General features: G+C 45.4%; 1 protein-coding gene across 14 annotated transcripts in view; it reads right to left on the bottom strand.

The window, feature by feature from the left end:
• Window positions 1-297: 297 nt before the first annotated feature.
• FHIT (fragile histidine triad diadenosine triphosphatase) overlaps window positions 298-15,509 on the bottom strand; it is a 1,448,428-nt gene continuing 1,433,216 nt past the window's right edge. For 10 of the 14 annotated variants that reach the window (XM_049715372.1, XM_049715376.1, XM_049715374.1 and 7 more), the window contains one exon: window positions 319-1,323. Coding sequence is in view for 1 of the 14 variants with exons in the window: in XM_049715384.1 (XP_049571341.1) it covers window positions 1,267-1,323 (57 nt within the window). In the remaining 13 variants the exon portion in view is untranslated. Of the gene's footprint in view, window positions 1,324-15,509 lie in introns of all 14 variants that reach the window. The other 4 variants (XM_049715382.1, XM_049715384.1, XM_049715385.1 and 1 more) reach the window with 4 other exon arrangements.

The following is a 15,509-nucleotide window of genomic DNA, read 5'->3' as shown; positions in this document are numbered from 1 at the left end:
TCCTGTATCGGAAAAACAGTCAAAGCAGTGGGTTGAATGGTGGCCCCTCCGTAAAAACTATGTCCACGTCAAATCCCTAGAATCGGTAAATGGTATCTTGGATGTGGATTATCTGATTGGGCCCTAAATCCAATAACAAGTGTCCTTGTAAGGGATGCACAGAGGAGAGACACACAGAGAGAAAAGGAGGAGTGTGAAGCGAGAGGCCGAGATTAGGGTGAGGCTAAAGGACTCCAGGACTGCCAGGAGCCACCAGCAGCGAGGAGAGATTCCCCCCAGAGCCTCTGCAGGGAGCCCAGCCTGGCAGGATTGTGGACGTCTGGCCTCCAGAAGCGGGAGAGGACACATTTCTGTTGTTTTAAGCCACCTAGTTTGTGGTGACTTGTTACAGCAGTCACAGGAAACTAACACACCATATGCTGGAGATGGTGCTGGGGTCAGGGAGTAGCTCATAAGCCAACAGAGATTCTCAAGGAGGCTTTTTGTGAAAAGGAGAAGTCCTGCTCTGGGCTCTTTGTAGCAGTGCTCTTGGCGTGTTTTACTTTTTCCTCTATAAACTCGAATCCCCTGTTTTATTAATCTACTAGAGGAAAGAAAGAGCCTACTTCTGTCATCCTTCCTTAAAGAAATTGACCGTTACGGGCAAGGGGCATGTTTCCTCAACCAATTTTGAGAGCTGCCCCATTCTTTTCCTTACATTCTTACCACTCCAGCAGCCCAGAACGGTGACTAGCCAGCATATTACATGTTTATTAGTTTCCTGAAGCTAATTTTGCCATCTTAAGCTCTTTCAGATCTGCCTCTCTGCACCCAAGGCAGGAGGAGAATATAACTGAGGAAAAGGTGGACATTTCTTACTCTATTATCTTACCTACCACGAAGGAAACTCTGTAAATCTTCTCTCAGCCTTAACAAACCTTTGGTTAACAGGAAGCACAGGAGATTTGATCTATCCTCAGTCGTGCCTTTCAGAGGACCCCAAATGTCAATTTTTAAGTTAGCCAACATGCAAGCTAAATATTTTAACTATCATTTTATTTCCATCCAGGCCAAGGGACAACTTAGAAAAGGTTCTATTCTAAGTACATAGCCAACGAAGTGTGGAAGGGCCACGGGTGCCGTTGTTTTGAAGGCAGCCTGTCAGTCATTGTGATTGAAACATAACCCCAATTGCTTCCACAAGCATAATAAGATGCTTTGCAAAAGGCTGTCGAATTGTAGGATGTAATAAAGTCTGCTTAGCTTCAGTTTCAGTGCCGCAGGGTCCTAAAGCACGAGCCCCATTTCCTTATGCCTTGGGACTTGTTTGAGTTCCTTTGGTGCCTGGAAATGACAGAACATAAACCAGACATTTAGTTAGAACAAACAGCATTTTTTTTGAACCATGGCAATAAACAAAATGTAAATTTGCTTACTGCCGATCTCTTAGATTGCCATTAACACGTTACACGAAGCCATATAGATGTGGGCCGGTGGCGTGACATAGGTGGATTCCAGCCCTGCAGATGCCCGTACTCCCTGGATCTCCACCTGTTCTGTGGCTTCTGCCCACAGCCTAGGCCCCAGAGGTCAACCGCATGGTCTCTTAATCTGCTTTAAGGACGCAAGTCTTATATACAAAATGAAGCCAATTCAGACCTTGAATTAGATAAGAATAGATTCTCAAATATAGACATTATCAGAAGTACCTGGCAAGCTTGTAAGAAAAACACAGATTTCTCCAGCCTGTCCTCCACGTTCTGAATTAGCCGGTGTGGAGAGAAGGCCAAGAATCTGTGCTTGTTAACAAGCGTCCCTACGATCATAGTCTGAGGCACCCGCCGCTGGATCGGGGGAATTCTTGAGCTAGTATGTAGCAAGCAGAATCAGCTTTGCTTCAAGGCCAAGTTACCTGAAGGATTTAGGCCAGGCCTAAAACAAAGGATTTCTACTTATAAAATAGGAAAGTGGGGGAAGCCCTTTAATCTTATTTGCGGAAAAAAAAAAAAAGATAATTCTTAGCTCATAGAAATGTATTTCATAGCTCTGATACCCTCTCTTTACCCCAAAGGAGAAGCTGTCGGATACTTGGCTTCTGGGCCTTACTCACTGGGATTAGTAACGTGGGTGTGGTCAGGAGCTGGATTAGCCGGGGCTAACTTGCTTGGGGGACATTCCAAGGGCAGACCATTCCAGGAAAGGGAAAATTAAATAGGAGGGGGCGAAAGAGCAGAATTTTACAGGTTAGATTTCATACAATTTGGGGGAGGTTGAAAGAAAGGGCTCTTAGGAGATATTAGGGGCAGCTACCATCGGTGTGATATATGAAGAGATTTTGAGAACCACTGTGGAGAAGCACAAATGGACTTTCCTTCAGGGTTTTCCAGAGACTTCAGTGAAGATTTACATGGCTTTTCACTTACTGTTCGCTATTTATGGCTTTGAGTGCAACACTGTGGACACACACCTGGGAGGCCAAGGTGCAAAGACCCAGCTTCCTGCTCGTTCCCGTGTGTAGTTCAAGGATATGCTCAATACCTCAATACGGGCCCATTCAACCCCACTGGGTGAGGACACACGGGCACACACTTCAGCCTCTGGCTCATGCAGTGAGTTTTTAGTGAGTCTAGCGCTATACTTTTTCTGTAAGTTCGTAAGAAGGCCAGAGAGCAAAGGGCAGGCAGGGCATCCCTTTGGAATTACATCTGCTCCCTTCCAGGATCCCGAACACAGAAACCAACTCACTTCTGCTTCAGCCTTCACACTTCGGTTCAGGATGCCCTCCCCGCCTCCCCGCCTCCCCAGGTCCACTGATGTCTGTAAGTGTGGCGTGGAAAGTAGGGGGTGGGTACCAGTCAATCTGCATCCCCCCCAACCCCCTGCAGAAGGGGGCCTGTCTCATTCCTGTGTGATGCTGGGATCTTTCCCTGCTGTTCCCGGCACCACCCATCTTGCTTTGCACACGTGCGTCATCTCCCGCTCATTCATCATTGCCCGTGTCCTTGAACGATTATTGACTCTGAGTCAGAGGCACCTGTGCAGGCCTGAAAATGGATGTGCCCTTTCTTTTCCTCCGCCTCACCTGTCGAGGGCAGATTTATGTCCTAGGAGAAGTTTCCCTCGGTTTTATTTTTGGTCTTTTAAACGCCGCGGCCCTGTGTTATTTCCTTCACCCGCCCTTCCCGACACCAGCCCTGTCATTTCTGAATCTCCCTGGATGCCTGTGCGTCCATTCCTGAGCAGGCCTTCTGTCAGTCTGCTTCTGACGCTTCTGCAAAGCATGCCTCACACGGCCTTGGCATTCAAGCCGTCCGCCTGGCTACTTAAGGCTCTGTCTTCAGCAGTTCCTTCTCTCCAACTAGCCTGGAAGCTTTTCATTGCCAGAGCACAGCGAGTGAACATGTTGGACTTTGAGACTTGGGGCGGAAGCCCAGCCTTGTCATTTACTGGCTGTGTGTGTGTGTGTGTGTGTGTGTGTGTGTGTGTGTGACGTAAGACGTGCAAGGTTGGGGCTGCGGGAAGGACTGAGTGGGTGAACACACGTAAAGCACTCAGAGCCGTGCCTACCGCATCAGAAGGACCCACCAGTGTGAGCCTCTGCTGCTATCCTCATCACCGCTTACTCTCTGTGTTGCACGGCAAGGCAGAGGCCACCAGGCAGCAGAGGCCCACGAGCGTCAAAGCAAGTGAAAGTCAGGGCTCAGCTACAAGGCCGGAGATTCGGCCTCATTATCCACGAGGGCACATCTGGGCAACGGACTCACCTTGCCATCTTCTGGTTGGACTACATGTACCACGTGCCCTTCATGTCCCCACTTCCCTCTGATCTCACCTTTAGGCAGTGGTGTTTTCAATGCCATGTGGGCGTATCAACAAATGTATTTACTGAAGCATGAATAAGGCTCTAAGGAGGGTGCAGAATAATGAGATCCTCGAGGTGCTTCCAGCCCATTTGGGGAAACCCATCGCACAGGGTGAGGCAAGGCAGTAGATAATCGGGTGCCAGGTGAGCAGTCCAGAAAATGTGGGCTTTTGGGGTTCTGAGGACAGAAGCCCAGAATGTCTGAGGTTTGACTGATCCCCCTGAACACGTGCTTTTCAAGTATTTCTGTGTTCCTGAGGAACACAGTGAAGATGAGCTGGGACTGTCCCCTCCCCCTGCAAGGCCACGCTGGAGGAGGAACAGGTGGCATCACGAAGCTCAGAGCAGGGCTGGCTTTACAGAGCAGGAAATGGAGACAGAAGGGAGGCCCCGTGGCTCTGCAGGGTAGAAGAGATTTTTGGAGAGGGGAGCTTTGAATTAGGAAGGAAAATAAAACAGTCTGATGGAGAAGATGTAAGTAAGTTTTGTTTTGTTTTGTTTTTTAACATCTTCATTGGAGTATAATTGCTTTACAATGGTGTGTTAGTTATTGCAGCTCTATTTACAATAGCCAGGACATGGAAGCAACATAAGCGTCCATCATCGGATGAATGGATAAAGAAGATGTGGCACATATATACAATGGAATATTACTCAGCCATAAAAAGAAACGAAATTGAGTTATTTGTAGTGAGGTGGATGGACCTAGAGTCTGTCATACAGAGTGAAGTAAGTCAGAAAGAGAAAAACAAATACCGTATGCTAACGCATATATATGTAAGTAAGTTTTGAGTAAGATCTGCTGTGTAGGCTGTAATCCTTTTGCCCATCTCTCCCCGAAACCTTCAGGAAAGTCTTTGGAGTCGATTTGCAGTTTGTTGTCCTGCCTGAGTAAGTACAGGGTAAAAGCAGGGGGCCAGGGGATCCCAGCCGGGGTCTGAACTGAACCACCAATGTTACCTTAAACATGCGGGCATCATCTGGCTTCCATCAGGCAGAGTCCTCTGTTTCCAACAGTTCCAACCACCCTCTGCGTATATTCAAGGGAACCTCTTCTTACTGTGTCAATGAAGGAGACTCTTCCTTATTAACCCTGTCCCTACTCCATCCTAGAGGCCCAGGGGAGGAGGACCCTTCTGTCTTGAAGCTAAGAAAACAGATCACTGTCTCTCTTTCTAAAGATGAACCTGGGTGGGAGCTGACCCCAGGTAATCTACCTTGGTAGAGTGTCAGAGGAACTTTGGGGACCATAAAAACACAATCTGCCTTCCTGTTTCTTTAAAGTAGTGTCTCTCACCTACTTTGTGGTTTAGACCCCCTGGGGAGGTCTAAACAATACCAAGCCTTCACCCCAGCCCTAGAGATTCTGATCTAACCATCTGGAGCGTGGCCTGGGCTGGCAGGGAATTATTAAGTGTGAAGGTGAAGCCTCCAAGCTTGTCTCTCTCTTCATTCAATTCCAGAGTGTGTTCCCAGGAAAATGCTCCAAAGGCCCAAAGCAATTCAGTTGCTGGAGACAGGTTTCAGGAGCCTTCAGTGGCAAATATTCAACTTCTACTAAGGCTGTCTGTCCTCTGCCCTCTTAGCAGAGCCACACGTACGGGACAAGTATTGTCCATCAAAGGTAGTGCCTCTTGCCCGCAAGGATGAATAAATTAACTTGTTTTGCCTCCATCCCAAAGCTGACACAGAAATGGTTTTAAAACAGAGTAACTACACTCGCCCACAAAACAAAGCTGTGAGACCCTAACATAAAATTCCTCTGTAATAGCTCTTTTTTTTAAAAAAAGTAATTCTTGGTTTGTAGCAGGCTCCAGATACAGGCAGACAGCCGTGGAAAGTCATTTTGCTCACAGCAAAAGCAAGGTGAGCCATTTTCTAAGGGCAGGCACCTCTGACCCCTGCTTTTCAGTTTTTTCTTAATAAACTGGTCTCAGAAATTGGACCACAAAAGCTGCTGATGGCCATCTCTTACAGTACGTGGGTAAAAAAAGAAGCTGGGGGAGAAGAAATGGGAAGGATCAGAGAGCCACTCTGACTATGAACCGAGGCGATGCAATTATCCATCCATTTACAGCCAGGAAGGGGTTACCCTTCCCCAAGGGCAGTGGCCAGAAACCCAGTGATGTGAGGATGGACTCAAGAGAGCAGGGCAACTTCCCAGCACTTTTTCTCACTCAAAACGGTTCCTCTGTGGCTGGTTACACCTGCGGATCAATAACACAACTTCCTACTATGAGAGGGTGGTACTTAACTCCCCTTTAAACAGGGTCTGTTTCCCAATCCTCCGCATTTGTCACCTTGAGCGGGGTTCCGGGCACCATGTGGCCAGCCCCCCTCAGGAGGGGGGATGCAGACCTCTGCCCTGAGGCGGGGTCAGGGCTCAGCCCGGGGCTGTCCTTTATGGAGTGGCCACAGACTCAGCATTGTCACTCTTCTCTTTGAAGGGATAAATCAAACACAAAGAATATTACTCAGCCATAAAAAGAAACGAAACTGAGTTATCTGTAGTGAGGTGGATGGACCTAGAGTCTGTCATACAGAGTGAAGTCAGTCAGAAAGAGAAAGACAAATACGGTATGCTAACACATATATATGGAATCTAAGAAAAAAAAATGTCATGAAGAACCTAGGGGTAAGACGGGAATAAAGATGCAGACCTACTAGAGAATGGGCTTGAGGACACGGGGAGGGGGAAGGGTAAGCTGGGACGAAGTGAGAGAGTGGCATGGACATATATACACTACCAAATGTGAAACAGATAGCTAGTGGGAAGCAGCTGCATAGCACAGGGAGATCAACTCGGTGCTTTGTGTCCACCTAGAGGGGTGGGATAGGGAGGGTGGGAGGGAGACACAAGAGGGAGGGGATATGGGAACGTATGTACATGTGTAGCTGATTCACTTTATTATACAGCAGAAACCAACACCCCATGATGCCAGCGCTTGTGGCTGTGAGTGACTTACGCAGCCCGGCATCCCCTCGTGTCCTGGGAAATGCAGCTACACGAGCTTTGAGGCTAGGTGTCGGGAGGGAGACGAAGCAGAGCAAACCCACCCCTAGGCAGCTCGTGCTGCTCGTGGGCATGTTCTCGTGTCCCACTGGAAGGCAGTAAGGCTTCTGTCTTCCCTGTTTGGTCCATGGACATTCACGTCCCTGTATCTGTGCCTCGCAAAGACCCTCCCTAAATGGCTTCCTCGTTCTGACGGAGTTGATGAAGAACAGCCTTTATTTGTCTCTAAATCTTTAGCTGATATTACTTTTCCCCAAGACTCAGTGGAAATGAAAAAGGATTACTTCATATTTCCTTCCGTCTTCCACAAACGAAACTAATTTTGAGAAAGAAAGTCCCTACAATGTGAAACACTTTCCCTTCCTTCAAATCCTCCAAGGGGCAAAGGAAGAGCTAAGAGGCCTGCGTGCTTTGTCATTTGCTTTGTCTGGCAGCTTCTTCTTATCGTGCTTTTGAGGGTGACCTTCCTCCAGCATATTCCTTCGCTCTAGTTGTGCTCTCCTGTTATAATAGAATTTTCGAGCCAAGCGTGGAACAGGCTACCTTTGATAATTAATGGTTCTGAGAGTTTGCTGAGTGTGTTATTTAATTAATGGCACGTGTGTCTGGAGTATCTACAACTCTGTAGTTGAATAAAAGGTATATTTGCTGAGAGATTATAGACAAATCCTCAAGGATCGTGACGGTGAGAATTTGTCGGGGTTCAGCACGTTTAACAGCCTAATGGGGTCATTATGTCTTTTCCTTTCCGCCATTTAAAAGGCACTGAAGTTGATAGAACTGTGTTCCGTTTGCCTTGTATGTAAGCTGAGATTACAATCCAGAAAAATCCTTAGGCTAATGGATAAAAGTCTGTTACCTGAAGCAGAGCCTCTCATCAAAAACAGAGATGACATCTTTAATGTTGTATTTTAATGCTATGAAACTGATGGTCAAATAAGTTATGGTTTACTTCAGTTACTCACAAATAGGCTAACGTGAATTACGTTTAAGTTCTACGTGGCACCAAAAGATCAAGGGTAGAAAACTGGCAAGAAAACACAGTTGAAGGCTACTGGGAATAGTGCCTATTTCACACTACCCTGCTTCTCCCGAGTTTCTAGTGCTGAGAATGAAATGCAGATTGTGAAAAGACAAAGATGAACGTATCCCGTAGAGAGGTGTCAGCTGCCCATATAGGGAAATCTCTATGGCTCCATCCCTACATGTGTCCAGATAGACTGTCAATGCAAAGGGTCTAGTTTTAAGCCTGTACCATCACTGTGTGTGCCTGAGCAAGTCGTATCTGCTCTCTAGACCACAGTTTCTTCCTTTGTAAAACCACAGGTTGAAGTAATGGCTCTTTAAACCCCCTTCCAGCCCAAAGATGCTCAGAGTCTCGGATTTTTCTCCATAGGGAGATGGAAACTTTCTCTTCCGCTGATAGGAGAGATAGCTGATTGCTCACCTTGGGGATTTAAGGGTTATTTTGTCCAGGAAGAGACCCCTGGGGAAATGCAGAGCCCTATAAGAGTGCCCTGCAAGGGGGCTAGGAGGCTCACCTATTCTCCAGAGCTCAGGTGGATGGTCCAGGGGAGAAGGCCTCAAGCCAGGGCCCCCCCCCGCCCCACTCTGTCCCTCCCACTGGAGACCTCCCCACCCCTGGCAGACAGTGGAAGCAGAGGCACTGGCTCAAAGGGCTCAACTGGAGTGAGGAGAGAGGCCCTGAAGGCTGTGCTCAGAAGCTTCTCTTTTCTGGGTGGGAGGGAAAGCCATCCGTCCAGAGCATCGATTGGCCAGCTCCTGTGCTAGGTGTGTGCAGCCTTACTTATGGAAAACTCATTTAATCTTCACTTCAGTCCCATGGCGTAGATATCAGAACCCCAGTTTAACAGCTGGGAAAAAGTCACACAGTAAGTGCAGGATTGGAACCAGATCTCCTTAACTCCAGAGCTCAACCCCTTTTCACAGGTGCAATGTCCAGCATAGTAGCTACCACCCACACATGGTGAATGAGCACTGAAAAACGTGGCTAGTCTGAATGGAGATGGGCGGAAAGTATAAAATATCTACCGGCCTTCAAAGACTTACTCTAAGCAAAGAATTTAAAATATCACATTATTTTTTTATATTTGTATAATTTTTATATGAGGAATTTTTCATACTATAAAGATATGATTAAATTTGGATATATTGGGTAAATATAACATATTATTAACATTAATCTGTCCTTAACGTGGCTTCTGGAAAATGTAACAGGACATGTGTAGCTCACATTCTGTTGCTATTGGACGGCACTGCTCTAAGACAGTATCCTGGGGTGCAGGCTCTGGGGAGAGCACACAGTGAAGCTTCTCTGGGGGTGGGGGACCCCTGGGCGTATCTAAAGGGTTGACTTAATATTTAAGAGCATGGGCTCTGGGCTCAAGTTAGGCATGTGACCTGTTAGCTGTGCAACCTTGGTCAATTTACTTTGCCCACCTGTGCCTCAGTTCCATCATCTACATATCAGGAAAATAGTAGCATCTACATCATAGAGTTGTCATGAGGCCTAAAGATGACACAAGTGAAGCATTTAGTATAGTACCTGGCCCAGAGAAAGGTCTAGATTCTAAAGAAATTTTGTCACTCATTCATTCACTCGGTGTTTTTGAGCACCCCTGAGATGCCAGGCACTGTTCTAAGTTCCAAAGACAATGGCCCTGTCCTCGGACACTTACTTGCTAGTGGAAGGTACAGACAAACAAATAAGTCTATAATATGATGACAGGTGATCGTGAGCCCTATGCAGAAAAGTAAGGCAAGTTTAAGGGATAGGAGGAAACGGGGCTCTATTTTAGGTTGGGAACTTGGGGAAGGCCCTTCTGAGAAGATGACATTTCAGTCAAATACAGAATGGAGGGAGGAAAGGAGAGAATTCCAGGCAGGAGGGACAAAAAATGCCAGGGCCCAGAGGCGGGAGCTTGTCTGATATAATCTAGTAACTGCCAGGGAGCAGGAAAGCTGGAGGCAAGAGTGTGGGGCAGAGTCAGGGGAGATGAGACTGGATCCTACCCGGAGTCCTTCTCTGTGGCCTACAAGGCCTCCTGTGATTAGGTCCTGGTTGGCTTTACAAAGTATAGGGGAGGGACATGATCTGATGTCCCATTTAAAAGGATCATAAACTTAACATATTTCCTATTTTAATATGTTCATTCTTTTGTATGACCTCGGGTGAGTTTGAGGGTATAGATGGGTATTTTAAGAGTCAGGTCAACAGTTGACATAAGATATTCTATATAAAGAAGCTATATTTTTAACTGCAGCATCATGAAACCTTACCCAGAATGAGGGGAGTTCTTAGGTTTTATTGGAAATAATTCTCTTTTAAACTTTTGCACTACTTTTCATTTCCATTGAGTGTCATTCTTTTGAAGGATTAAAGAAATAAAAATTAACCACAAACAAGATCGTCAAACTTAAAAAGAAAAAAAAGAGAAAAAAAAAACCCTGCTCAGATAGACAACAGATCATTGAAAGGAGAGTATAAAGCAAACCCTTGATAGGGGTGTCACAGATAAATGCTGATTCACTGCCTTGAGCATTTTCCAAATGGATAACTCTGGAATCTGCGGGAGTCACCAGAGAGATAAAGAGAGGGGGCAGAGTTCTAAGGGAAGCCCTGTTACAAAGCTTCCCTTTCCCATAACTATCTATGACTCTGGCTTATTTCTAATTAAAAAATGCTTCATGCAATATCATGGGCTTTCACTTCTTCAAAACAATACCACCCCATCAGCTTGCAGCTCAGAATGCCCACACTTCTTACCTTGTTTGGAGCCTCACTGGAACACGATATGGAGCTTTAGAGGAAAATTGCTAAGAACATCTAATTACATTCAAGGCCATTTTCTGCCTGTCTTAAAGGAATGAAAATGATGTGCCGGTTTTTATAGCCCTTCTTGACCTAAAGATATCTGCTGGTGGAAAGAGAATCCTCAGTTGGGCTCTTCTAATGCTTTAATTATTACGTGATCTATCATCTTACGCGAGGACTCGCACACTTCGAAAAATCTCTTAAATGTGCATTAAAATTGACTGGCTAACCCTAGACCGGGGGGCTGGCTCTTGGAGGGCATGTAATTGTCTGTGGGCATGGGGTGGTAGACACAACTGACACAAAGTCAACTACTTTATGGTGGGATAAGGTAGAGAAATCGATTTGGCCACAGGTAGGATTGACACTGTACTGCCGACTTGCGCAGAATGCTGTTACACGCTTGCTTGTTCTTAAATCAGTCGTGTTGCTTCGATTCATCAGCATCTCTGGGGCAGGGATGCGCTTCACCTACTGTGCCTCAGACAGTGTTGGGCTCCAAGTGGGACCTCAACAAAGAGTTGGTGGTTGAGTTCTAGAACCTCAAGGTTAAAGAGGTCCTCTAGGAGGCAAGCGATCTGGGCCCATGTTGTAGCCACGACTCTTGATGCTACCTAAGGAAACCCCATTTCAAATGAGCCTCCAGAGAAAAGTGCCTTTTCGACCTTTTAACTATGAAGGATGGGGTGGCTGTAGACAGTTCTTCTCCTCCCTTTATCTTTTGTCTCCCTTTCCTCTGGGGGATTGTCCTGCATCAGACTTCTCCAAATATAAGCAGGATGCGTGCCAGTAGCCTCAAGTCTAGTCTATATCACCCCTTCTAGGACTTCTCTCTCTATGTCCATACACCAAACGGTAGAGAAGCTCTCTAACTGGCCAAGCTGGAGTCACATGTTTACAACTGTGGTTTTGGAAGAGGTTGGCAGTTCCAAAGTCCCATGTCTGCTACACGCATCCTATTTTCTGTTTGACTCTCTCAACTGTTTTCTAAATGTTTTGAAATCCAAGGGCTAATTACAGACTTTTGGTGAAAACTCCCTATCTCTAAAGGAAACCCTAACTGAAAGGTTTTGAATGGAGCCCTTGGGAGTCCTCACTGATTCCAGGAATGCAATATCTTATGCCTTACGGTCCACGGTGGATTAGCTGTGATTCACTCCTCTTCATCAAATGCAGTTTTAGTTTTCAGGCAAATATTCAGCCCACAGCCGATGCTGCATAGGGAAACAGGACAGCACCGTCTCTTTGGCAGAGTGGTTGTGATGATTGGATAAAGTGACCTGTGCAAAGCCCCCAGCACAGAAATCACCAAATACCGGTACTTTTCCTGAAGTTAGTGAGGAAGCAAGAGTAAGCTCTATCTTGCACCTCAGCTTCATTGTACAACTCTTGTCTTTAGTTAGCTAGGATTTAAGCAGAGGAGGCCATTTCTATACAGAGACCCACCAGTTTTAGTGTAAAGTTAAGTGTGGGCTGCAGAGTCAGACTGCCTGGGTTGCCCAGACTCTCCACGTATAACCTGAGAGTCCTTGGGAAAGTCCTATAGCGACTGTAGGCCTAGTTTCCACATGTGAACATTGGGACAATACTAGAGGGTTGTTGTGGGGGTGAACTGAAATAAAGGCTGCGAAGTGCTTGGTATAACTTGCCCATAATGAGATCTCCATAAGTGGTATCCTTAAGAATCATTAATAATGAAGCATCCTCTGTGGTGGTTTCCCCTTCTCAGTTCCTGAAATAATGATCTTCTAGGCCAGCGTGGTCCCTTAAAGTCGGGGAGGATGGCCAAGACGAGGAGAATCGACTTTCTGATGTAACAGTGTAACTGACAGTGGGGGTCTGGCTGCTCGCCACTCAAAAGCCAATAAAGAGGCAAGGTTGGTGGAAAGGAAAGTTTGCTTTAATTTGGATGCCGGCGAGTGGGAGTGGGGGGGAGGGGGGGATGGAGGCGGACTCCTGTCCAAAGGCCAACTCCCCCCGCCCCACGCGCCATTACCAGTGGGCAAGAGCTTCTACAGGCTGAGGGGGAAGGGGCTGCATGCAGAAACAGCACAGTCAGCTCCGACAGTCATCTTGAGACTGGTCACGGGGTGGTCTGACCAGTGTCATCTTGACTGTTTTAGGTACAGTTAATCTTCAGTTCCAGCGTCGGTTTGTTCCCACTTCCTTGAGGCCAATTCTCGGAATTATGGCAGCTTCTAACATGGCTACAGTCTAGTCATCATGTAGTTGACTTCTCCCACCTCCTGGGGGTTTCAGTATCTACAAGACAGCTGACAGGACACGGCTGTGAATATTATCTATAGCCCTTGAGGAGGAACTAAAGGTTCTTGGCTTTGTTTACTAACTGAACTATTACTGTTTTGTCCTGTTTGACTGTTTTCCTTTGTTTCTGCATTTTCTCACTTGTCTGATTAAACTTATTCTTCGGCTGAAGTTTTTTTCACAGACAGAAGGCAGGCTGAGGACACATGGGGGAAGGACCATAGGGTCCTGCTCCATTTCAGTAGTGGAGTGTCTGTGAAGAACATATGCGGCAATTATTCTTTTCTGTTTAAACTTATCCTGGAATAATTGAATATCCAGCCAGCAATTAAACCATACATTAAAGTCAATCTCTTCCTTCCTTTTCTTTTGTCCTTAACTTAAAATTTTTCATTTATCTGATTTATTTTTAGTCCTTGTTACGGTGAAATATAACATATACAGAAAAGTGCGTGTGTGCGTGCGTGTATAGAGCTCACAGAATTAATACAAAGCCAACGTGTCGGGCTTCCCTGGTGGCACAGTGGTTGAGAGTCCGCCTGCCGTTGCAGGGGACACGGGTTCGTGCCCCGGTCCGGGAAGATCCCACATGCCGCGGGGCGGCTGGGCCTGTGAGCCATGGCCGCTGAGCCTGCGCATCCGGAGCCTGTGCTCCGCAACGGGAGAGGCCACAATGGTGAGAGGCCCGCGTGCCGCAAAAAAAAAAAAAAAAAAAAAAAAAAAGCCAATGTGTCTTGCCACCCACCCATGACAAAGAACAGAACATTGCCAGCCCTTCCACCCTCTCACTCCACACTCCCCTCCCCAGTCGAAAGCTCCTCCTTGCCTCCTCCACAAAGGTAACCACTGGGCTGATTCTATGATGATTGCTTCCTTGCTTTCCTTTATAGTTTTACCCTGTAGATGAATGTATCTCTAAACGCTATAATTTAGTTTTGCCTGTTTTTGAACTTTATGCGAATGCAGTCTCACAGTATGTATTCGTGTTTCTGTTGTTCTGCATTCTTTAGACACTTGATATTTTCAGTCTTTTACAATTTTGACTATTGTGGTGGGTATTATAGTGGTATTTCATTGTGTTTAACGTATACATTTCCCTGGTGACTAAGGATTACTGGCCATTTTGAGACCTATTTTTTATGGGTGTGTTCAAATCCTTTTTTGTATTTTCTACTAGGCTGTTGACTTTCTCTAATTGGCTTATACATTTTTTTCTTTTTCTTTAAAAATATTATCTTCTGGATACTGGCCCTTCATTGGTTGTATACGTGGCAAATAGCTTCTCCCACTCCGTGTCTTGCATTTTTCTCTCTTACTCTCCCTTAATGGTGTCTTTGATAAACAAAACTAATTTGAATGTAGTCCAGTTTATCAATCTTTTTTAATAATAATGCTTTCTGCCCTATTTAAAAAGTCTTGCCCGATAGCAAGACCATGACAATATTCTCCTATATTCCCTTCTAAATTTGCACTTCAGATTTTGAATTATAATCCACCTGGAACTGACTTTTGCATATGGTATGAGGTAGGGTATAGTTTCATTAGTTTTCTACATGGATATCCAATTTTTCCAGAACCATTCGTTGAAAAGATTTTCCTTTCCCCATAGTTCTGTGATGTCATTTTTATCTTATATCAAGTGTTCATATGTGCCTGGATCTGTTTCTGGGCTTTCTAGTTTGTTCCATCACTCTATTTATCCTTGTACCAACACCATGCTCTCTTAACTTTTGTAGCCTTGTAATAAGTCAATATCCTTTAGAGTAAGCCCTCCTATACTTCTGTCTTGTTCTTTTAATCGTCTCTGGCTATATTTCCATCAGTGTTTTAGAACTAATTTTTCCAATTTTACAAAAAAAAAAACCCACCACCACCACCAAAAATTACGGCATTAAATTTATAGGTAAATGTGAGACAGCACTAAATTTATAGGTAAATCTGAGTAGCATTAAATTTATAGGTAAATCTGAGAAGACTTGAGTCTTTATAAAACTGAGTCACTCATGTCTCCATTTATTTAATTCTTCTTTAATGCCTCTTAATAACATTTTAGTTTTCTGTCTAGAAGCTCGCATATCTTTAATTATTCCTAGGCATTTGATTTCTGATATTAATAGAAACTAACTTTACATTTTTTCATACCCTGTGTGGTTTTATGGATGGTTTGTGTGCCCCCCAAATTCACACATTGAAGCTCTAACTCCCAATGTGATAGTAATTGGAGATATGGCCTTTAGGAGGTAGACAGGTTTAGATGAGATCATGAGGGTAGAGGCCCCACAATGGGACTAGTGTCCTTATAAGAAGAGTGAGATTAAAGCTCACTCTCTCTTCTCCACAGGAGGACACAGTGAGAAGGTAGACAGCTACAGGCCGGGAAGAGGGCTCTCGCCAGAACCCAACCATGTTGGCGCCCTTATCTTAGACTTCTAGCCTCCAGATGTAAGAAATAATTATCTGTTATTTAAGCTACCCAGTCTATTGTATTTTGTTATGATAGCCTGAGCTAAGACGATGGCCGAGAAATTCAAAACTTGCATATGTTGATCTTATAT

The sequence above is a fragment of the Orcinus orca genome, chromosome 10, assembly GCF_937001465.1.
Source record: "Orcinus orca chromosome 10, mOrcOrc1.1, whole genome shotgun sequence".
Lineage (NCBI taxonomy): Eukaryota > Metazoa > Chordata > Mammalia > Artiodactyla > Delphinidae > Orcinus > Orcinus orca.
Note: the sequence above shows the minus strand (reverse complement) of the source record. Positions and strands in the feature narration are given on the sequence as shown.